Below are 24926 nucleotides of genomic sequence, written 5' to 3'. Positions count from 1 at the left end.
TCTATTTTCCTTAAAAAAAAACACCACAGAACTGCAAAATCTCGGGACCGCGCACAACCTCGGCATTGCGCACCACACTGGTTTTCCCATCGATCTATTTTCACTGAGAAAACATCAGGCAATTGCACAAACTCGGCATTGCGCACCACATTGGCTTTGCCCAAGTGCACATCGATCTATTTTTGCTTAAAAAAATCAGACTTCTGCATTGCTCATATACTCACAAATCTGCTTTCACTTAAAAAAATCAGAAAATTGCAGAAACTCGCCCGTAACCAACTCCATTGATTCGAGTTGTCCAATTTACTCTTCGCAAACCATGAGTTCTTTCGAACAGATCTTGAAATTCGATGCTTATTCGCCTCCAGTAACTCTACCCATCCACTCAAAACCGTCTATACGGTTCTTTCGCTCTACTAGTTTCATATCAGTTTCACAAATCGGGCACTTTTACGATATTGCAATCAAACTTTTTACATACACCACTTGATAACGCTTTTTTTTTACCTCTTCGCTCCAACTGATAAAAAAATCCAGATTCAGAAACTCATCCATTCAAACACCGAATTAGACACACTCATCAATAATCAAAACATTCTTTAAGAATTCTTTTCTGTATTTTCAGAAGTTACGGTTATAAATTTTAACTCATGCATTCAATATTTTCAATCGTTTGGTAATGATCGTTTTGTATCTTAATAATGCATTTGTGAGAGATAATTTGTTGCGTTAAATGCTAACACTACCACACAACACACAAAAGTAGATTTATAATTAAAAAAAATCTCGCGTAAAACATTATAAGCCTAACATTTCAATTCAGTTAAAATATAATTTACGTTTTCGTTAAATATAACATACTTATAACTTGTTTTTAAGAAGAGACGTAACCAATATTACGTCATAAAAAGGCGTGTCCAAACATAATAGAAGTAAACATAGCATCGACTGATGTAGCCTATTCTGGGATGTAGCCAAAACTTGCAAGGAAACCTCGACTTACTCAAAGCATGAAAAAGGAACGACTGACTTTCGCCAGACTGTATCAGAAATTTTCCGATAAGTCAAGTGTGCAGGAATTTTCTGCACGTGCTAAATGTATTCGGGGACCATTTGGAAAAAGATATGATGACATAACCGATTCCGACAGTGAAACACCCTCCAAGCCAAAGGATATGAGGTGCAATGTCTGCGTCTGGTACTCCTGCTGTATATTTCCTGCTACCTAAAACCACGATGAACGGCAGTCGGTACCTTAATTTGTTACATAATTTGTTGAGCTAAACTTGGATGTTCACAGATATTGAATTTTCATGCATGATGGGGGCTCCGTGTCACAGGGCAAGGAATGTTAAGGACTGTCTGAGGACTACTCAAATCCAAGTGCTTGATTGGACAGGTAATAGACCAGATTTGAATCATATAGAGAATCTGTGGTGTATTGTGAAAAATAAAGTCGCGGAGAAGCTATCATCCAGTGCTATAGAACTTATTGAAGCAATAAAGCATGTGTAGTGTACAGAGATTTCTCAAGTTTACTGTCCGTCTCTTGTTCATAGCATGTCTAGAAGGATTGCAGCAGTGATAAAAGGGAAAGGAGGTTCGAAAAGATACTGACTACACTTCAATAACCTTGTAAGTCTATTTTTTTTCATTTATAACATATGTTTTTGTCGTGGAATTCCAATAAATCTGATTTTTCCATGCGTGGTCTTAAACTTTTGCACACGACTGTATATATGATGCAATTTAATTGTATAGTATTATGACTAATACTACATAGGTACCTTTTAAGATACTTTAATGTATTTTAGTAAGTTTATACGGTTCCCTATTTAGTTTTACTAACAGTTTAGGCTAAAGTAACACTCCTAATAACGATTATTGTAGAAGTCAAACAACAAGAATCAGCGCGCCAGCATTACATTTGTAAATTTTGCAGGACTAGCTTTGATGGTTCTGTAGTTAATCCATCGAAATTAGTCCTGCAGTATTTACAAATGCAAAGCTTATTCTTGTTGTTTGACTTTCCCAATAATTTACTATCAGTCATTTTAATTCTCTTATTTACTCTCGCATTTCCTCGCCAGGATGTAAATGATTATGTAACGAGAGTGTTTAAACTATTGGAACGAGAATGTCAGACAGAGCGCGATTTCGCTAGTGAAGCACACATTGACTCCTTCGTTCTCCAACTGTTAATCTTAGTAGCGACTATGCATTCTAGCCGCCCGACAGTGTAGGTTTCTGAGTTTGCCTGGTAGATTAAATTGAGTAGTCAATTACTACATTTCTATCTTTAAATTCAATGTTAAATCAACTTTTAAGTTATCACCGCAGGTGGTCGGTATTTTATGTAAGCACCTAAGTGTGTGCCTTCTTTTAAATTGTTTGTGATAAATAAAAGGGCCTTTTACACCCTTCCGCTGTTGTGTCCATCTTCACGACTGTGCGAGAATTCGCAAGGTACGAACTTTAAGTAGATCTAGTTACCATTTCATGCTTGCAAAAATGCGCTAGATCTCATAAGGTAGTAAATTTTTTTCTAATGAAAATTTCAATGAAGATTGTATCTTTACTATATTCAAAGTGTACTTTTATATTAAAACAGGATTATATTTATTTTCGTATGGCAAAATCGTTCTGCTTAAAGTTTCTGACAAAAAAAAAAAAAAAAAAATGTCATCAGTCATACTATAGCGTAAACATTTCTAGAATTTTACAATCGAAGATTCTTGTACTAATACAAGAAGGTTTGTTTCCATTGAATATATCATAAAATAACTTGTATGTTTTGGTGCAATAACTTAAGTTTCATAACATAATAATCTACTGCAGTAAAAGTATATTTTTCTTCTCTCTTCTCTTCAAATAATATACCTTCACAAAACAAAGCGCATTCCTGAAAACTGAATGACTTGTGGAATTTGAAAAAATTCCAGAATATAATGTGAAAAAATATGTTGATGTAGATAATTGAATTAACTGAATGACTAAATATAAAATAATTATTAAAAAGCATTTTTTTCATAAGCAGCTTTAAAGACTGATATTTAGTCAGATTTAAAGACAACTATGGTGCTGCTGATTTAATGTCTAAATTCAATTAAAATTAAATTTGAAGTAAATGTAGCAAAAACTTAAGGAGTTGTATAAGGGATATTTGGAAAAGATTGTCATTAAAAGAAAAGAGAAATATTGTGTCAAAACACACGTGAACTTCTATGACCATCAAACCGTATATGAAAAGTAGCAATAAAATTAAAATTAAATAGGTGTACATAAGTGATCACTATAACCTAAATTCTCGACTTATTAAAGACTTAGATTATACATTCACTTCCCCCTTTCTGCAAAGACCAGCGGCTACGTGGTCAGAGCGGACAGTGGCTACAACGGACACGTGAGGGTAGCTTGGTGGGCAGAGCGGACATTCTTGCACCTATTGTGTTATTTGCCTAATCAGTCACATGTCATCTATTGTGTAGTTTCGAGCTTTGCACCTGCTGTAGATATAAGTCGATAATTTTAAGAGAAAAGGTTTTTCACATTTTCTCAGTAGATGTTTGATCCTTACGAAGTATGTATGTCGTTTTATAGCCTCGAAAAAATATGTGATGGAACCCATAGCCATTTCAACAAAATTACTCTCTCCAAAAAAAAAAAAAGAATGTTTAGTTGTAGATGATTAGCCACACCGTTTACACCGAAAAAATAAGCTAGGCATTAGTTGGGTATGTAAAACAGATCATTGTAAAGGAAATGTATAGAAAAATTTTCAATACCAAGTACTGAAGACTGAACATTCCTGCGTGCCCAACATTGCTGAGATGAAAGTTGAAAGGAAGTTATAGACTTGCAAAAAAAGTGTCCGAGATGTAACATCAATTCCTGTTCCCCAAATATTTCAAGAAGAACTATCAGCATTATATCAAAAAGGTTATAATTTCGTTACTAAAATACCGACATACTCCAATGCCAAGATTAATTCCAGTGCCTTGTAATTCGATAATCGAGTGCAAAAACAGAAAACTTCGGTAAAAAATAGTTATCATACTTAAAAGAGATTTGCCACTTAAATACTATTTTAAATTATATTTATGATTTTTAAAAGTATTTATTTACTTATTTATCTGCAAACTTTATCTGTTCCAAGATGGGGAAAAAATGTGTCCGCTCTAACCACGATGAGTTTCGAAGTGTCCGCTCTGACCACGACATCGTATGTATCCGCTCTAATCACGTCCGCTGCAACCACACCATCAAACCAGCAGCTTTGAATTACCGATATTTGAAAACGATATCTTGCGTATTTTGGAAAACATTCATAACTTTAAATGCAATGAATCTCAGTATTAGGATCTAACATAACATATAATGCTACATATATTTAAAAAATAAAAGTCAGTCGTTGATAATATGTATCATAACTGAGCCCCATTAAAATTACTTTTAATGTAGAGTTTTTCAAAATGTAATTAAAAACATGGGAGAACTATACGTCATAATTAAACGGCCTCACAGTTTGCTGAAACAAGTTCTAAGCCGCATAAATTTTATCTAAGTTGTCTCCTATGCAGTATCTCAGAGCCAGTAGGAAAGTGGGAAGAAATAAATGAAGGTAAAAAATCAGTAGTAAAATGCTGCTGAAATATGTAAAAAAATTCTGCATTAGACTCTGTTTATCAATAAATTGATTTCGAGTGCTGAGATATTATAGCTATGCCCAGTACTGTCTATGCTCCTTGATAACAGCCTTCAAGGTTCGAAAACAAAGACTACAAAACATTTTACCTAAGAAAACTTATCAGTTCAAGTGGCATTACTATATTAATTAAACTTAATCTTCAACATATATTCCATAATTTAAACTTCCGAAGTGATCATTTGAAGATACATCAGGACAAATATTGGATAAATTTTGAAAAATCACAATGCTGATACATGAAACGAATAATAATAAATAAATAAATAAATTCCAGTTAGCTTTACTTTTATTTATGAACAAATAACTAAATAGACCACTCGCTCTGAGCAGTAATATTAATTCTAGACAACGGGCTGGATGCATGATCGTTTCTGTGGTTGTCCCCCCCCATGTGTAATGGGGATACAAGTCAGTTTCCTTTAAAATATTCCTCCACGTAAACATCCTTTTTCAGGCAGATAGCTCTAATGTGCGCTGTCGTTATCAAATAAACTGTAACCGAATCAACATGATTATCATCCTTTTCATATTATACAGGTTGATCATCAAAAACTTCCCCGATATATGAATCGTTGGTGACATATCAGCTCAACCAATCCAAATGAAATTTCAGATACTGTTATTTGAAGGCATGCACTCGAGATTGTGACGATTTAAAACGATAGAGCTCTCACTGTTATCATTACAATTTTGAAACTATATTGAAATTTTCCGATGGCAACACTCTATTTGTTTCCTGCGCAAACAGATCATTGTATTGAAATCCATAAATGGCTTTAGATCGATACACATATGATAAAAAATTAACGGAATAAAACATTTTCGAAGAAGAACATTGTAAAGGACTAGTGACAACGCAAGGAAGGAGAGGAGGGAAAATATTTATTGGAATTACAAGTATTCAAGGCGCCCATTCGCAGATGATAACACATTCTATCCGAGAGATTGTTAAAACAATGATGAATTCAACATCAGAGAAAGAATGTGTATAACTTCACGTTTTATGGCATCTTTAAATTCTAGGAAATCTTGAGGATTTGATGTCCACACCACAGATTTTATATAAACCCAAAACCAGAAATCCGTTGCAGTGAAGTCTGGGGATCGCGATGGTCACGAAACTACAATGTTACGGAATATGACTCTATTTTGAAACGCTGTACATGTTGAAAGCTTGTAATTGCAATTAAATTTTTTCCTCTCCTGTTTTGTGCTGTCATTTGTCCTTTGCAATGTTTTTCTTTGCGAATTTTTTATGCCGGCTATTTTCGTCATGCATGTGCATCGTTGTAATGCCATTTATGGTTTTCAATGCACTGATCCATTTGGACGGGAAAAACGTGGGTGTTGCCATTCGAAAAGTTTGAAATATTTTCACTGTAACCGTAACTTGAGATCTCCTGTTTTAAGTCTTTACAGTTTAAACGCATACCTTCAAGTAACAATGGTGGAAATTTTGATTGAAATGATTACTTTAATTGGTTGAGCGGATAGGCTGCTAGGGGTTTCTATATCAAGGAAGTGTTTTTTATGACCATCCTGTATTTAACAATAATATAAAGAAACTTCAATACATTCAAAATAAATTTTAAAATCTCTAACATTTGACCAAATATCGTTAACACATCTAATTCTTTACTCTTCAGGCTGGTGATAAATTAAAAAGTCTTTATGATTAGTCTCGATATAATACTTGTAGCGTGAACTATACTTGTAGCGTTACTATAACCATGGTTTTATGACGGAGATCTTAATATATATTTTAACTTCATTAGCATATCACTTGCAACAGTTAAGGCTCTAATTCTAATATCATATTAATAATGCTAAAACTTTTTATGATAAAAATATCTTTTCTAGAGCGATTGCTCATTTTCTTAATAACTGTACAACGTGAAAAATTCAAAGAAAATATTCATTTGTGTAGCACATATAATTGTGATTACAAAAATTCATTATTTACATAATGAATTCCATAATGAATGATTAATAACTTAATTTTATTCCATTCAATCAAAATATATAATTATTCCTAACTTATACCTATCTGAAAAGGCCTTGATGTTTTGTTCTATAGAAAATATGACTTGTCACTAGTTATATGCATGGTAGCATAAGCTATGCTATCCTTGCGGGCTCTAAAGCAGAACGTCAAGTTAGCAACACCTATGAAGCGTAATGAAATGATAAAACTAGGGTACAAACATGGTGATCAAAACTATCAACACCACAGTTATTTTTTTCAGTGTTCCGAAATCAGGATTTCTTTTCCAGCTTGAAAAATCTTAAATCGATCTTTAACTTTCAAATATGTTTCTTGTTGCACTGAATGTTAGTAAATTTTGATTATTTGAAACAATTATTAGATTTACACTTGCATTATTTTTTATTTAAGGTTAAAAAACTTAAAAAAGGGAAAAATCTCATCTCTGTATGGCGAGATGATTTAATTTTAGGTTTCAGAACAAGATGCTATATATTGTATTTAGAATCCAATTTCGCAGGGCCCATACATTCTTTTCCAGACTATTTTGGAAAGAAAATGTTCAGATATGCATATTCATTCGTTTTTGTAATTATTGATAGGAAACAACTTAAAGATAGGGGGAAAACATAACATCTTTATGGCAATTATTTAATCTTTGGTTTTAGAGCAAGATGTAGCATTGCATATTTGGAAACCACTTTCCTAGGATCTGTATATTCTTTTTTAGAATATTTCGAAAAAAAAAATGTTCAGATATGCGCATTCAGTCTTTTTTGTATTTATTCATTAGAAAGAACTTGAAGATACGGAAAAAGTTAAATCTTTATGGCAATTATTTAATTTGAATTTTAGAACAAGATGTTATAAAGTATACTTTAGAACCTATATCACAAGACCTATCGCAAAAATACCTTTTTATTTAATAGTAATGATGAAATTCTTTCTAAAAGATATCACCAGCTAATTTCTTTTCTTATCTGCTGTTTTATAGTAACTAAATTTGCAGAAAACATTTAAAAAATTCAAAATATTTCAGAATCGCACACTAACTATTATAGTTCTTAATATTGTCATACCTCTTGTATCTGTCATTTTTAGGACATAATCATCATTCCTGATCCATGAATCGACCGTCACATACTCTCTGGCAAAAGTAGGCAAGTGGCACTTTAGCACAGCTGTATTTCCACGAACCACAAAATCGTCCTGAACTTGAGGAGTAAATCGTTGCTTGATGACTGAAAGAAAAAGGGAAATATGTAACCTTTGCTACAGTAAAAATCATAAGAAGAAATTTATACCGTTCAACCTGAGTAGAAACAGTAAATCGTCATAAAAACAACAGTCTTTTCGATTGTTCTAATATATGATGACACATTAACGGATATAAAGCTTCTATTTTTTATCACATAAACGGAAGAATTCTTTATTTTATTATTTGTGGAAATGCGCAGTATAGTTTTCCCTTTTCGAAAAAATGCAGCCCTTTTTGTACTAAAAATAAACAAATTATCAACTAATCTATGCAATATACAAATTAATTTTAAGTGGTGAATTTGTAATATTGAATTATACGATAAACTGGTGAATTACTTGTTTATTTTAAATTTACTTATGGTCTTTTTTTATTGAAATTTTTAAATTCTTTGTACACCATGTAGTACTACACAAGGCTTACAGAGGTAAGTAAAAAAATAGAACAACACAACACAAAATAAAACTTACAAATTCGCAGATGTCACGTAAGAAATAAATTTACGGAAGAAAGAAACTTTCGCATCTACATTGTTTGAAATATTATTTGTCATGCTTTATGAGAATAATATTTTTTGGACGACTTAATTCCGTAGCTCAGTACATACGCAACTGTAGATTAGTGAAAAGAAAATAAATTATATGAAAATTGCCAGAATACGTATTAGTAGCAAACTTCGATAAAAGAGTTAAGATCTTAGTTCACTGTGATCTAAATAAAGTAAAGTTTAATATCTCATTGACAATGATCTATATAAACAAATTCTATTTTAACTAGCAAAAGAGTATTAATGGAGAGATATTAGGTTAGTACAATCGATTCTAAATTTCTCATTTACAAGATGTAACTGTTCACTTCTGACTTAACGTTATTAAATGGTTTTTTACCAGACATAATATTATTTGCGTGATCCCTACTAAGATAACTGCTAAGATGTTTAAAAATATCAACCTTTTCATAACAAATGCCTCAGGTTTGTCGCATGTGCAACATGGTCTGTACGCTCATTATTTCTAAACAGGGATTTGAAATGAGCCTGTTGACTCTATTTTTTTCTGTGGCTTTTAATACCAAAGAAAATATTAAAAATAATAAAATAAAAATCTGAAAGTTTTCAGATTTTACATTATGTCTAAAGGGGTGTTTTTTTAACGTTTTTTGTGCTGCTGTAATTTATTAAAAATCATTATCTTTGTTTCAACGAAATTATGAATACACACTTTTCTGGCACCAACTCAGAAAATATATGTAGTCACTATACGATGAGTTTTAATCTCTCTTCTGCGGTTAGCACTTAAGGGCATACATCATAAGGCAAGAAGCAGCAACTGTTACTGATAGATCTCTAATTATTACAATGTGTTTATGATCTAGGATTACCAGAGTAATAGCTATCTAATTATATGTCTAGAAAAACCTGATCCAAAATAATAGAGTAATTCGAAATATTTTAGATTGTTATTTAGAAAAGAACACCAGATTTTCCTATATTTTATCAGATGATTTACTGATAGATGTGAAAGGTTTCGTTTGACCTTGGTTTGTGATTAATAATTTGTTAAATATTGGTCGAAAGGGCCACATATCGAGGTACCGAAACTTTCTTAATGTACACTGCGAAAAAAAAAATGGGACAGTTCTTATATCTTCCGTTCTAGTGCGCCGATTGACGAAATTCAACTTGCGTTTTCCATGACTCGAAAGCGCGACTTGGATACGTGTTAGATTTATATAAAGCATTGTTCTAATACGAGTATTTTGACACAAAATTAGACTTTTTTCTGAAATGACCTGCCAATTTTTTTCCATATTTCAGTTTTACGACTCAAATTATGCCAAACTGCCAAGTTTTGTAAAATTCGCAAGAGTAATTTTTAAAAATTAGCTCTCAAAATTTTAGCTCCGCAATGTTAATTGAATTTGGTATGTATTTGTTAATATTTTTTATTAAACTTATTTTATTCTTCCTTTTACATGTCGAAATTTATGTTCATTCCATATAAAATTAGCCCATTGTTTATCATTTATTTTTAAAATTTTATTTTTAAATATTTTTTTTAATTTTTCGAAAAAAGTTTTGATTTATAACCTATAAAATATTTAACATCATCTTAAAGTACATGCATTACATTAGAGTTTTTTTATTGAAAATTTCCGAAGATATAGGTGAATTTATATGTTGGCGCATTTTGAAATTTGGCATATTTGTAAAGCCAAATGTGGTTTACGCAGTTTGTTAAAATTATTTGAAAATATGAACCATGAGTTTATTTCAGCTCGTTAGTAATGAAAAAAACGGAAGGAGAATATATTGATTGCTATGAATTAAGGCCTTAGCAAAGTTCTTGGCGCAAATTGAAAAAAATTACTCCAAGTTAAATTTTTGAGTTTCCCCATAAATGTCGCACCAAACTTTACAAAATTTAGTATTTAGGAGTAATTTGAGTCGTAGTATCGAAATATGGGAAAACATTGGCATGTCATTTCAGAAAAAGTCCGATTTTGTGTCAAATTACCTATATTAAAACAATGCTATATATAAATCTAATATACATCCTAAGTCGCGCTTACGAGGCATGAAAAACACAATTTGAATTTCGTCAATCGGCCCAGTGGAATGGGAGATATAGAACTGTCCCTTTCTTTGTCCCGCAGTGTACGACTGTTGAAGGAAAACCAAATGCAACAAGTTTTAATGAATGACTTCAATGCTTCTAAATAATTATGATTGAAATTTTTGGCACTGCCCTAATAATCAAGCTTTTTTAAATGTGTTTCTGTACTTAGATGTCAAATATAAAAAATAAATAAAGTAAAAACTTAAAAATATAAAAACGTGTGCCCTAATGTACTGACGAAGTACCTTCCGCGCACAAGCCTGTTTGAAATCATTTTAGAATAATAGCATGCGAATTCTGGTAATTATAGATATTTTATATTTTCGTAGGTGTATCAGAAACTGCTATAACGTTTTGAGAGATGCTATCCCAAACTATAATGGTGAAAGGATATTTAAGTCTGGTTATTTTGCAAGTAACAAAAGGTGTGTAACTTGGTATTTTTTTCATACTATTACTGAACACTATGTTTTCAATGAATGGTAAGCATTACTTATTGAAAGATGTAAAAAACAGTATCTGTGATATTAAATGAACATGGTAATCTTAAATGAGTCTGCAATCAATAATGTTTAATAATTCTTATAAAGTGAAAATTGAATCTTCGGCAAATCGCATACAACTGCCCACAGTATGACTGATGAATGAAAATATGGCAGCGGCTCGTCCAGACATAAGTATCTAAGACGTAAGACTTCTAAGTATCGTTCGGGTCACAGAAGATGTGAAATTTAATCTTCATTTTTTCCGGGCTGTTACAGGACAATGTCTTCAGTGAATGGGAGTATTAGTTCTTGATAGACGCATTAGAAAGAGTATTTGTCAAATTGAATGACTATGGTCTCTTTAAATGGTTAGATAGTCAGTAATATTTATTAATTCTTAAAAGATGACAATTGGATCTGAGGCAACTCGGGATATAACTGACCAAAGCATAACTGATTCACTGCCATGTTTTAGCGTTGGAAGCAGACAGTATTGTAGCAGACAGATTGCAAGCTTTTGTCGATAAAGCTTATTTTATCATTCTGAGATTAAAAATAGTATAGAGAAGGATTCATCTGAAAACAATACTTGTCTCTGTTGATCAATGGTCCTGGTTTTATGTTCCTTGCACCATTGCAATATCAATTTTGCATTTATTTGTGAAACATAAGGTTTGAGATAATTTTTGTCCCTAAAATGTTTCGTTCATGCGGCTTCTATCCTTCTGTGTGTGAGAAAATTAGCTTCTGAATTTGAACATTAAGTTCAGCAATTACGTTTTTCCTTTTCGACAAGGCATTGTTTTTAAACTACTTTCTGACTTTGTCATAAGCTCGTAAACGTCGTAAATCTGTTTTTTCTCCTACAGGTGCCCTACAAATAATGTGTTGCCGAGGTGTAAATATCTGGAAGCGCTTGGTAGACATACGATTCTATAAACATTTTAATATTTAAGTCGATTTGCTTGTACTCATCGATATTGCATCACACATTTAGCATACGTATTATACTTCTTGCATCGCAGACTATGCTTAGTATCTTGATTTAATACTATCTTCTTTTATTCCTTAATATATTTTCCTCTAATTTATAATAAATATTTGTATACAACGTTATAAAAAGTAGAATTAAAAAATAAAAGTTAATTAGGTTAATAATTATCTTGAATGGAGTAAACATTTCGTTGGTTCAAAAAAATTTTCTTGATTATTCTATTCCTTTCTGAGCTTGAATAGTAAATGCAGTATATCATCTTTCTTCGGAAATATGAAGAAAACCAACCATTACAAATAGTGCGATAGAAACTAATTACCAAACTTTTGAGCAATGCTAATTTGAAATCACAGATGGATGCTAGTGACTGCATTAATTTTACGGACATTGGTCACTTAAATTCTTCAGTTGGAAATCCATGTCTAAATGTCAATGCTAAGGAAAGGGAGGCAAGTAGCTTGATTGCAGCTGCGTTTTACGTATATGAAGAACACGAGAAAGAACTGGAAATTCTTTTATTTGAATTCGAGAATTCGAATTCGAATAAAAGAAAGTCACTCATACAAACTACAATTTCCTAATTTGGGCACCATATGACTTCCTTGTACGACCTATTAAATTATAACACTTTTTGCTGTATTTCATTTAAACTTATTTCCTCAAAATCTTCTAATTTAACTAACCGATTCCTAAGGTAAGTTGAAAATTATATCAAAAGCTGCAAATTTTAAAATGAAATATCCCGGTTTGTCGTACAGGAGACAAACTTAATATAATTTTTTAATACTGCCAACGGCAATTAAAAGTGAGGTGCATAACTACATGTTATAACAATCCCACATAAAAAATTTCACCGTTCTGCAGCTTTTGACTTATGCGAGATACATACGTAAGTACGTACGTGCAGATGTCAGGAAAAATTTCATTTTGTATTCATTTTAAATCCATTTTATAGTCCGTTTAAGAAAAAAAACACTCCTATATTACGTCAGTACGTACAAATGCAACGCACATAAATAGTCAAAATGAATTTGGTAAGTATCAAAATAGATATTTCTGTTGAAATGTAATACTCGAAATTTTTCGAGATTACAATACTTCCTTTACTTCGTACAAAGATGTAAAAATTTGAAAATTTTATAATTTTTAAGTAAACATTTAATTTTTAATATGAAAAGCTCTTTAGCTTGACTCTTTTGAATGAAAAATATTTTATATATTATGTTCCATAAAAAGTAATTAATATTAACTTCAGTTTTTTTTTCTTCCTGCCAGCTTTAGAAATTAGTTCCATGTGCCATTAAAAAAATAAATTATTGCGAAGTAACCGAAAAAATGAAGGAGAAAAGGAAGTAAAACTTTGCTTTAAATATAGTTGCTAAAATATTCTAAGCACGTTTTAAACATGTTAGAGGTGCTTATTTGAAACGATGATTGCACACTCCTTTTTTCCCTTTAGTCAGGTAGTTAACAGCTCTTCCGTAACTGCCGCTCTCCCTCTCCTTCTCGACGAACAGGAAAAAAAATCTAGGAAAGTAAAATTTGCAAACAGATCTTAAGAGTCGTAGCAAAGTCCGCATTTGATTAAAGAACACAATTTCAACCCGAATTTCTTTCTGCTAAACATGTCGCACTTTCAGAAAAAATACAAGTGATTTTGTAAATTTATTCCCGGCGAAAATATTTGGCCGTGTTCCAAGAAAGAATTCAGGAAAGAATAACTAATGCTTATTGTGTTAACTGTAGTAAAGAGACACGAAATGAAACTTCGGAAATAAAAGCATTAAGTTATAAAGAAGGTGAATTTATGTTTTGGAAGAGACATGCTAACGACAAATTCTTGAATGCATAATTTGCTAAATATTTCATTGAAAGTATTAAACGTCTGTAGCTTAACGAGCAAAATGCACTGAGGTATGCCCTACAAGAACACTAACTTGTAAAAATATTAAACAGATGTCATATCTTACGGTTGTTCTGATAGTTCTGTACTACAGTTACACACCAGATTTAACTGCATTTCTTGAAAAGTATACTTGTATTTAAAACTGCATATATTAAATATGAAGCTTTACATTATTCTAGAGTATCTTTACCAGATAGGCAAATATTTCCTAATTAGTTTAAACGTGAGGGTGTTCATTTGCTTAACAACCAAATTACTTTCTGTTACAATTAATACGCAATCAGTTATTCAAATAAGCAAGTAATACTGGCCCAAACATATCATGCTTCACTGCCGCTGAGTAATTAAATAAATCACGCTACATGGACTGTTTTTCTTTAATTACACTAATTTTAAATATGAACTAGACGATACGAAATAAATGATACAAAATAGGCGAGTAATTCTACTTGGCTGTCACAGACACAATACTCTATCGACCGTTTGCCTTATTGCCATATGCAAAAGTAGAAACAGAAAAACTTACACACATATTCTACCACGATAAATTATAGATCAATAATTACTTTCAACTTCCAGTAAGAGGGAATTATGATTCAGCTACCAAATAAGAAAGTTAAGCGATCTTAAATTTTATAGGCTGCTCGCATGAACAAATGCGAAGTCCCAATTAAGAACCAAAGAGTTGAAAGAATCATATACATGAATTATATTCATTTATTTACTACTTTTTATATCAATTCATCACATCGACTAAATAGAGTAACACGAATTCGACTAAAGGTTTAAAGTCAACATATTTATTAACCAGCTATCCGGAGTTTTAATTAAGATGGTGTACAAAAACAGATAAAACAAGTATCGAATCAAATTAAATTATTAAATATAAAATAACATGTGCTTGAACAAATTTTGGCTAGACCCTCAATATTTCACTACGTAATGACGGCTATCAAAGCTAAACCGAGAAACCAATTCAATGGGAGGAAGATGCAACAGAATAACAAGTCAACAATAAGTCTCCAAAAGCAATGATCTTGAGCTTCTATATATCTTAACTAATTTGGATTAACTCAGGTTATTATTTTAACTAGTGGGAATACACAAAAATGGAACTAATAATACAAGCAAAACAAAAACCTGAGTTAATTAATAAAAAAAAATCTTTATTCTGATTATACTTTTATACTTATTCATATTGCAATGAAAATATCCACTCTTGTTTGACCACTCTGGAATCCATTTGAACGATGTTTTTACTTGACATCTACACGTACGGACAGAATAAAGGACTCTTTTGTTAAAAATGGGTTATAAAATGGATTGGTTTAAAACGGATTCAGAAGAGATTTTTTCGTGTCGGATGTTCGTACGTATGTGTCTAGCATAACTCAAAAAGCCTCAGAACGGTGAAATTTTGTCTATGGGACAGCTATGGCATCTAGTTGCGCACCTTTTATTTTGGTTGCAATCGGCTGCGAATGTATTGGTAAATTGTGCATTTTTTGCTTTTAAAGTGATTCAATTATATTGTTCTTATGTTCCAGTTAAGGGTTTTATGCGTTTAGTTAATGTGCATGCAAAAGCTGTAGAATTATAAACAACTCAAAAGTTAAAGTGACGCTAGGTGTAACGAGGCCGCCATTTTTTACACCTGAAATTCTTAGCAGAGTAGAGAACTAAGTCAGTTGGTACACTAAGCTCAATGGAAACGAAAGTTAGCTTTCATTCTTGTGCACCGAAAATTTAATGGCCCGCTGACCGAATTACTTGTTTTCGAGTGAAAAACTCTAGTTTTAAATGTAATTTTTTAAATTTTTTAAACTGTAATTGGTGATTTAGCTTTTTCTGTATTTTGCAATTTTTACTGAAAATGTTTTGAGTTTTGTGTAGTTCTGCCTTGTTGCGAAGTGAGAACTAAATTGATTGAATGATAATTCCATTTCTAATGAAATTCGAGGAAATAAGTTTAAATGAAATGCAGCAAAAATTAAATGTGATTTAATATACCGTATGGAAGTCAGTGGTGTTCACACCATATACATTTTTCTTAATATTAAAACTGAAAAGGAATTAATGCGTACAATTTAGCTTTTCAAATAACCGTTGGAGAAACTGTAAAAGAGGTTTTGGAAATGCATGCAATAAATACACTTATAAATTATGACAATTATTACCCAGTTATGTTATTACTTTTAAAGGCAAATTGTTAAATGTAATAAAAGCAAAAATACATCACATTAGATGTATGTAAATATTTCTCTACTTATGCTAGTTATTACTGTACAGGTCTCGAACAAGGCAGTGATATTAGTATCAAGTTACATTTTATCAAACACAAACTAATATACAAAGAATTTATCGAATGCTCAAATAAATATGATTCTGAAGTAAATCTTTTCAATGAAATTGAAAAACGCGTACATGCACAATATATTAAGTAATTATAGACGTTAAAGTAGAAAAACTTAAATTGCATTCCTAACTCATCTAATTTTTCATATGAAATGACTAATCAATCAAAATTAATTTAAACTTTAATAACACAGTTAGCTTATTTAATTTAAAGGCGAATATTTTTTTTCTGAGTAAAATTCTGACCACACATGGAAAAAAATTGCTTATTTCTTATTTCTTTTATTTCTTCTATCGTAACAACGTTGTTTTATTAAATTAAATTTAGATATTTTAAACATGGCATTTATTTTAATGAATAAATTTGATTGAAAAGAGAATTTAGAAAAAAAATGTATATTGATTTACTTAGCATATTTTGAATACGCAAAAGGGAAAAACTAGAAATTCCATTAACTAAGGGAAATTGAAATGTTTTAATTTCAAAAAGCGCTACTTGATTTCATTTTTCATTCATTTTTCGTTTACTTTTTTCCATTCAATGGAACCGTATTGATTTCCGTTCGAAAGCGAGCTAAAATATTTTAATTGAAATAGGTTCATGTTTCAATCAATTATTCTTCTAAAATGTAAGAATATTAAACCAGTCAGATGTAATAAAAGCTCTTCTGAACTCCTCATCCTCTTCCTTCGAAAGTTCTCATTTTTAAGTATAGGATAAACATGATTCTTCTTGTTGACGTATATAGTTTTGTTTAAAATTACTTTCTGAAGCATTTGTTATACAAGATAGGCATTTCCTGATTTTTTGCTAATTATTTTAAGCAATTTGAATCGAAAGAATGTTTTTTCTAAATTTGTAATGAAATAAAATGATATGTTAGTTTGGAAGCGAATTAAAATAAAATATTAAGGTAAAAACCGTAAAACCGTATGTTAGGAGCTTCATTTGATTCCATTGCTTTTCAAATGATGCTTAAGGAATTTAATTTAATCAATGCTGTTTCTCGTAAACATTTTTCGCTTATTGTAAATAAAAATAAGAATTTTATCCATTTATGTCATTATAGCACTCATATTCAAAATTAAATTTTCAACTATAATTGCTTCGGAATTTTCGAATTGCTTATTCCTACCTTTTGGAGTTTTGGAATTGACGAAGTAGACCAAGAATTATTTAAGTAAAAATAAAAGCATATTCTTCTCTTTACACATTTGGCCTTTTATTTAATTTTAATGAAGACGATTATGGATAAAAAATATGTATATCTTAAGACTTTTTTTCCTTTTCCTATAAGTAATTTTTCACACTGACAGTCAATCGTGATTCATGATTTTAAATTAAGTTCCTGTTAGTGAATTTCAATGGCCACTATTTTAGATTTCTTTCGGCTTTATTTTTTAGATAATGTAGTAATCGTTTACTATTTACCTTGCAACCAACCAGCATTCCAAGCGGTAATTTCGCTGAATACCGGTAGTTCGACTACAAACGAACTGGCTGGCTGCATGGGCATTTTCATCATTCTTACATTTTCTTGGTTTTTCCCGAGTGTTTAAGTGAATACATTCTTCTTCATACAGTTAAAGTCTCACAGAAAGAAATCCTTCTCCTTTGGCAGCTAGCTCTTGCGTGCTTTGCAATAATCAAGTAAGTCAGCCTTTCAATCTCGTATTGTGCACTTCCTACGTACAGGGTGATCAACGAATAAGCCCTGATTTCAAAATTCAATATCTCTACAATAAAGATCGATAGAATTATGCGGTAAACTGTACATTTATTAGCAAAACTGTAAAAATGGTGTACAAAAGTTTAGAAAACTTAGTTACGAAAGTCGTCAACAGATGGCGCTCTAATCGCAATGACCTATCAATAGCCTTTAAAAATGGGCTTTGAATACGAAAGTGATCAGCACGAGTGTTGGCTAGTGAAAAAAGGCTAGCGTAAAAAGTGAAATAATGTATTCCATTGAACAACATGTTTTTTTTTTTTTTTTTGGTTCTGCAATTTCACCAATTAGAACACAGTCCTACGGCAACACGTCGCAGTTTTAAAAAGCGATTCAATGTTCCAGTTGCAACCGATGCGAAACCCATTCGCATGCTCTTCGCGAAATTCGAACGGACTGGCAGCGTCGCAGATGACTGAAAGGGAAATGTTGGGCCTAGGCAAACTGTAGTTACTCCTGAAAATGCAGTCAAAGTTTCTGGAATTCTAAAGTAAAATCCTAGGAAAAGCATCCGACGGATTGCATCAGAGACAGGTTTAAAGTACACGAGCACGCAAAAAATATAAAAAAAAGCAGCTTTCGGCTGTTTCCATACAAAATCCAAAGTCATTAGGCCATACCCATGAAAGCTGTGTAACAAAGGACTGACTTTGCAAATCAGATTCCAACAATGGTCGACAACGACAGATTTCATGTCAGCTGCATCTGGTTCACAGATAGGCTCATTTTCATTTGAATGGAATCGTTAATAAAAAAAAAAAAAAAAAAAAAAAAAAACTGGAGATTTTGGGGTTCCGAAAATCCTCATTCGCGTGAAGAAAAAGCACTGCATTCGCCTAAAGTTACTGCATGGGTTGCGGTATGCGACAGAGGCATTATGGGACCCTTTTCCGTGCGAGAAACGATAGCTACTGAACGTTACGTTACAATTTTTGGAACAATTTGTCAGCACTCAACTAATGTTGGAGGATCGACCAGGTATTGACTGGTTCATGCAAGATGGGGCTCGACCACATCGAACAGATAGAGTTTTTCGCTTTCTTCATGAATACTTTGGGAATAGAGTAGCTGCGTTAGATTATCCGCAATTTACTGACACAGGAATAGTCCTTGTGACTTCTTTCTGTGGGGGGGCATTAAAAGACACTGTCTATCGAAACAATCCCGCTACTCTAGATGAGCTTGAATCGTTGATTGGTGTTGCATCTGATTCCATTTCCGTTGAGACACTGCAAGACGTGATGTCAAATTTCCTTGTTCGCCACCTCATTATTTCGCACGGTGACCATTTTGAAAAAATTGTATTTTGATCGCAAAGGCTGCTTTAGTTTTTTAATTAATTGACTCTTTCCAGAGAAAGAGTTTTCAGCGCAAAGTGCCATCTGTTAACGATTTTCGTAACTAAATTTTCTAAACTTTTGTACACCATTTTTACAGTTTTGCTAATGAACGTATAGTTTACCGCATAATTCTATCGATCTTTGTTGTAGAGATATTTAATTTTGAAATCAGGGTTTATTCGCTGATCACCCTGCATTATCTTAGTGTTTGACCAACAACAGCATTTAGCATTTTAGTGTGTTGATTTTATTAAAATATACTGATTAGATGGAAGTTAAAGCTTTGAACAAAAATATTGAATTACATCATTCAAATGTGTAAAAGAAAGATATAGAATAAAATGTAACTATAGGCCTGAAAAAATATGGCCTAAAAATATGTAAATTTGAAAGAAGTTTTAAATTGTAAAATTTTAGAAAATTGTAAAAACTGGAGATAAACTGAGCTGTTTATTTTCACAGGGAAGCAGATTTAAATATTTATAGTCCAGCGATATGTTCTATTTTACTAAAACATGATTACACGGTAGAAAATAATGCATATTTATAAAACAAAATTAATAATTTGAGGAAAAAAGAAGCAGACATAATAACGTAAGATGATATTATGATTATGACTCTGCCAATCAAATCGAAAAAACAACACTGAATAAATTCTAGGGCAATATGAAAAGAGATAAAAAAACTGAAATGTTTTGTTTAATATTATATTGTAATTAAGTATACCTTAACATTTCAATGACAGAAACAACTTATCGACTATGCACTATAAGGATAAATATTTAAACAAATTTTGTGTTTCTATCAGAAGAATTCATTGGTACTATTTCAACTCTGTTTAGTGAATTAAATAAATGAACTCTGATTTTTAAGAGAATGACTCTATCGGGCCAGTTCTTAATCTGAATCTGCTACGATGTTAATAATTCCGAGATTAAAATGTATTTGAAAATTCACCTTTTTCTTATTTGAAATTATTTTGCATTTCAATAGTTTGATGAAGAAAGTTCTTGATTAGACTAATATCATTAAGTTGAGCGTACTAATATTACATTTACTGCTATAAAACTATATATATATATATTATACTATATTACATTTACTGCTATAAACACTTATACTTCCATTAAAAAAGTCCTTACACATTCTATTATATGAAACAAAGTAAGTATATATACATTATATCTAAGAGAAATGAAACACGTCAATCTAGCTGAAGCCTCTTAAATAGCCGCCTTATCATTTATTCTCATTATATTATTGTTGTCTAACATTCCACTAGGTGGTGTTAAGGTTTCATATCTGTGAATTTTTTCTCTTCGTAGAGCTTCTCATAACAGTTTCGCGGAAAGTTAGGTTGTATTGATACCAAGAATACCCAGTAGTTGTGCAGATTTAGAAATTTAGGACTGTGAAATACTTTCTTTGCTTTGTTATGTTTTTGTTTATTCACTTGAAATATTTATAAATGCTAAAATGCATTTATAAATATTTTAGCATTTATATATGCAAACATGTATATATGAAAAAATAAAAGAAGTAAATAATATTTATAAGCAATTAAAATAAATAAAAAAATTAAAAGAGGACAAATCGAAACAGTGCGTTTGCTTATAAAAGATATTTGGTTATAGAAATATAAAATTAAATTTCTGTATAAATAATTTAGTTACAAATTTAATATTTACAGTAAAAAAAGAGTCTTTCGTGTATTTTGATAACTTCTTTTCCTGTACAAAATAAAGGATGTATTGTAAGAGCTAAAGATTTTGTGTATCTTAGATGGGATACTCAAAATGAAATATCACCGCTCTCGAGTCCATTTAGACGATGTTTTTGCGGGACATCTGTAGGTACGGACAGAATAAAAGACCTTTTTTTTTTTAAAGGATTTAAAATCTATTCAAAATACATTTTCTTCGCGACGTCTTACGTATGTATATATCTCGCATAACTCAAAAACGAGAAGATATTCTACGCAATTTTTCTTTGAAAGTGATTGAATTATGTTGTTCTTATGTCCGGTTAAGGTTTTTGTGCTCTCATTTAATCTGCATGCAATATTTGTAGAATAATCAACAATTTATAATTCTAATTGATAACAATATTTTTAAGTTATTTAAATAGTTCAAAGCCTAATAAACCCACTATTTCTCTACAATTGAAGCCATTAGTAGAATAGTAAATTAAGTCAATTTTGCACTAATTTCAATGTCTTCTTGTCTAGTGGGGCCAAAAGCAAATTTTGAATTTCGTGCACCAAAATTCTGTCTTCCTGTTCGCTCGCAGAATTTCTTGTTTCTGCGTAAAACTCTAATTTTAATCGTAAAAATTGCTTTTTATTGATTTTTAACCGTATTTGGTGTTTTATGTTTTTCTCTATTTTACATTTTTAACGAAGATGCTTTGAGGTTTTACGTATTTTTGCCTTTCCGCGAAGTGAGAGCTGAATTAAATTAAATTAGGAATATATCTCTAATGAAATTCGAGGAAATACGTTTAAATGAAATGCAACAAAAAATATGTAAAATTTAATAAGCCATTCAAGGAAGTTAACTGGTGCCCATATCAGGTATTTTTACAATATGACATGTCAGTCTTTTCTTCAATAAATCACTTTTATAAATAAATAACCCATTGTAAAAATGTTGTTTGTCGCGAAAAAATGTGTACAATGACTTTTACTTGTACATTGCATGCAGTTAATGCTAATGGTGAAACGTGCGCGTTCATTTTGCACGAATAACTGCGACTCTGATTTTATAACGCAACATAAAGCCTAACCTTGATCCTGAAATCAAACTTGTAATAGCTTAAGATTTTTATTATAGTGCTTCAGCTCTTTTCTTCAGTCTCATTTCATCGTCTACCAAATTTTATCTAGCGAATGGCTTGAATGGAAGTTCGTTTTCAATGAATAAAAATGATTGTCTTTTGATTTCGTTTATTTGACTACGGCAAAGCACACGAGGGCTATCTGCCTAAGGGGGGGATTCCTTCGTGAGAGACCTTCTAAGGGAAGCTGGCTTGTATTCACGTCATTTATCGGAAAGCCAGGAAAATGCCCATGCAGCCAGCCTGTGTGCCAGGATTCGAACCCCGAATAAAAATGTATTTGATATCCATAAAAATTGTTTGCTTTGTTTTGTGAATGTATGCTCATGGCTCACTTCAAAATTTGCGCAGTTTTCACTAGCGTTGAAGATTACAGTAAAAATGCTCTCTGATTCAGTAAACATCACCTTCTGTTCAGATTTAATGCTTAAAGTGGATTTAAGTATTTAATTTGCTTCCCAAACCATATTTATGCTTTCTTTAGATTACTTTAAGAAATATAATCCTTAGAAAAATTGAATGAAGGAAACTCCCTACAGCATATAAACAGCCAGCTGTATTGCAACAATGAACAGTATATATATATATATATATATATATATATATATATATATATTTATTTTTATTTTATTTTATTTTAATTATTGCTGTACATCGGAGTTGCATTTACATTTTCTACACCTTAATGTGTCATTTTGTGCGGATGCGTCGGGAAATTGGAACAGAGAATTGAGACTAAAAAAAAAAAAAAAAAAATTAGGACAATTCATCTAATTAAAAATTTTCGTAGTTTTAACTTGTTCCATCGATCGGTTTTTTATATGTTTTAACTTTTCACCTATCAAATCAATGGGTATTTAGCTGTGTTTTATATTATACATTTTATTTCGCGTGTAGCCTAATTTTTCACCCTTCAATGTCATTGTTTTTTAAGAAATACTGTGTTGAACTTTTTCTTGGAGCCACAGCTTTATATAGTAATTACTACCTAGCTTTTTAATATATATGTGTATATATATATATACTGTTCCTGAGACATTGTGTTGTTGTTGCTGTCTTCTTCTTCATGGAAATATTCATGAAAAATGGTTGCCAGGTATTCGAAGGACGTTGAATATCTACTTTCCACCCCAATTTTGAGAGAAGGCCTCTCGGGGAAGGTGGTTCGAGAGTCTCCCACTCATCTCCCCTGCCACCAAATCACATGAGAGGACTCTCGGCTCGTCATATATTTAAAGAGCCTCAATGACACTACATATTTACAAACATCCATTCCTTCTCCGGGATTCGAGCTCAGACCTTTCTTACCGCAGTAAGCTCCACTGCGGTACTGTACCATCTGAGTGGCCTGGGACATTATAGACTTACGACTGAAATAATTATTTTCAGGAAATTAGATTCTAAATTTAGCTGAAACGTATTTACTATAAGCTCTTAGCTTATCAAGCTCTTCTCCTATATGAAATATTATATAAAACATTAAGAAATTTACTATTTTATTGACTTAGAAACCAATAAATACAGACCGGAGTTATGGGAAAGTTAAATACTGCTTCTAGTACGAGGAATTCTAGTTTACATGTTTGTTTTGCATTCCTCTGAAGAATTTTTCATTATTTTCATAAGTACGTACACCTGAATTCTATCAATTATTTGTCATCGAATTAGATATCATATTACTTATAACTTTATTTTTTTAAGGTCCATTGATTATAATTTCAAAGTGTTATACTTGTAAAGGGAAATACCTATAAAGATTTCTTTTTACTCCAAACGTAAACTCCAACTCAACCTTTGAAAATGTATAGTTTCCACAGTTGCTGCAAAAGCTTTTCGTACAATGATATTAAAACGTAAACAACAGATACATTGTTGAACTGAACCAAGAAAATGTGTCAATAAGGTTGACCCTTAGTAAATCATGTATAATTAATTGTTAATATTTTTCCCCTATCGACAATTACAGTGAGTTTTGTATTTTAATATTTCCTTTCATTCTAACATCGAAAAAATTTAAATAACACAGAAAGCATTTTTGCTGCCTTTACTTAAAAACAAATTGTTTAAGAAAAATATTGTTCAATGAAAGCTTACATTTTATACTTTTCTGAAACCATACAAGCATTTTCTGCTTCACTGCATTCTAGAATTAAAAACAAATCAACAGATTTTGTAACATTACTTTATATTTTTGTTTTAGTGTTCAATTGCAGTATGGTTAAATTAATTGATTTTCTTTAGCCTTCGGGAACAGAAGCATAGCTTTTAATATACTACAGAATATGAATAACTTCATATGTACAAAGTTTCCTCTAAAATTCTACTTTTGTAAATTTTCAAAATTAATTTTCATCCTGGATTCAAATTTTTACATATTAAAAATGCAAAGCAGTTTTGAAAACCATGTTAAAACTTTAACAGTCTTATGTAGGTAATTATATTCCCTTCATTATTATTGACGCCACAAGTTTCGTGTAGGTTGCAGAGACACAAATAGTTTTAGGTAGTGAATAATAAATTGAATAAATATTTTGGTATTTTTAGTAGCATGTATTTTTGAAATGTAGCAACCTAAAGGGGATCTGAAAGATTTCATATTCATTAAGTCAACAAACATATTTTCACATAGCTTAATAACGACCTAAAAATATCTGAAAATGTTTGTATTCATTACGTCAACAAATGTATTTTCACGTAGCTTGAGTGAAACTCT

General features: G+C 31.4%; 1 protein-coding gene across 3 annotated transcripts in view; it reads right to left on the bottom strand.

Annotated features, from left to right (window-relative positions):
• The window catches only part of LOC118181836 (cell adhesion molecule Dscam1-like), a 1419238-nt gene that overhangs the window by 610975 nt on the left and 783337 nt on the right, over positions 1-24926 (bottom strand). For all 3 annotated transcript variants that reach the window (XM_085816859.1, XM_085816860.1, XM_085816861.1), the window contains exon 3: positions 7772-7933. In XM_085816859.1, coding sequence (XP_085672985.1) covers positions 7772-7933 — 162 coding nt within the window. The remainder of the gene's footprint in view (positions 1-7771; positions 7934-24926) is intronic.

The sequence above is a fragment of the Stegodyphus dumicola genome, chromosome 5 (genome assembly GCF_044657685.1).
Source record: "Stegodyphus dumicola isolate Sdum_Otavi_A_Nest chromosome 5, ASM4465768v1".
NCBI lineage: Eukaryota > Metazoa > Arthropoda > Arachnida > Araneae > Eresidae > Stegodyphus > Stegodyphus dumicola.
The sequence above is the reverse complement of the archived record's forward strand: the minus strand, read 5'-3'. Positions and strand labels throughout refer to the sequence as shown.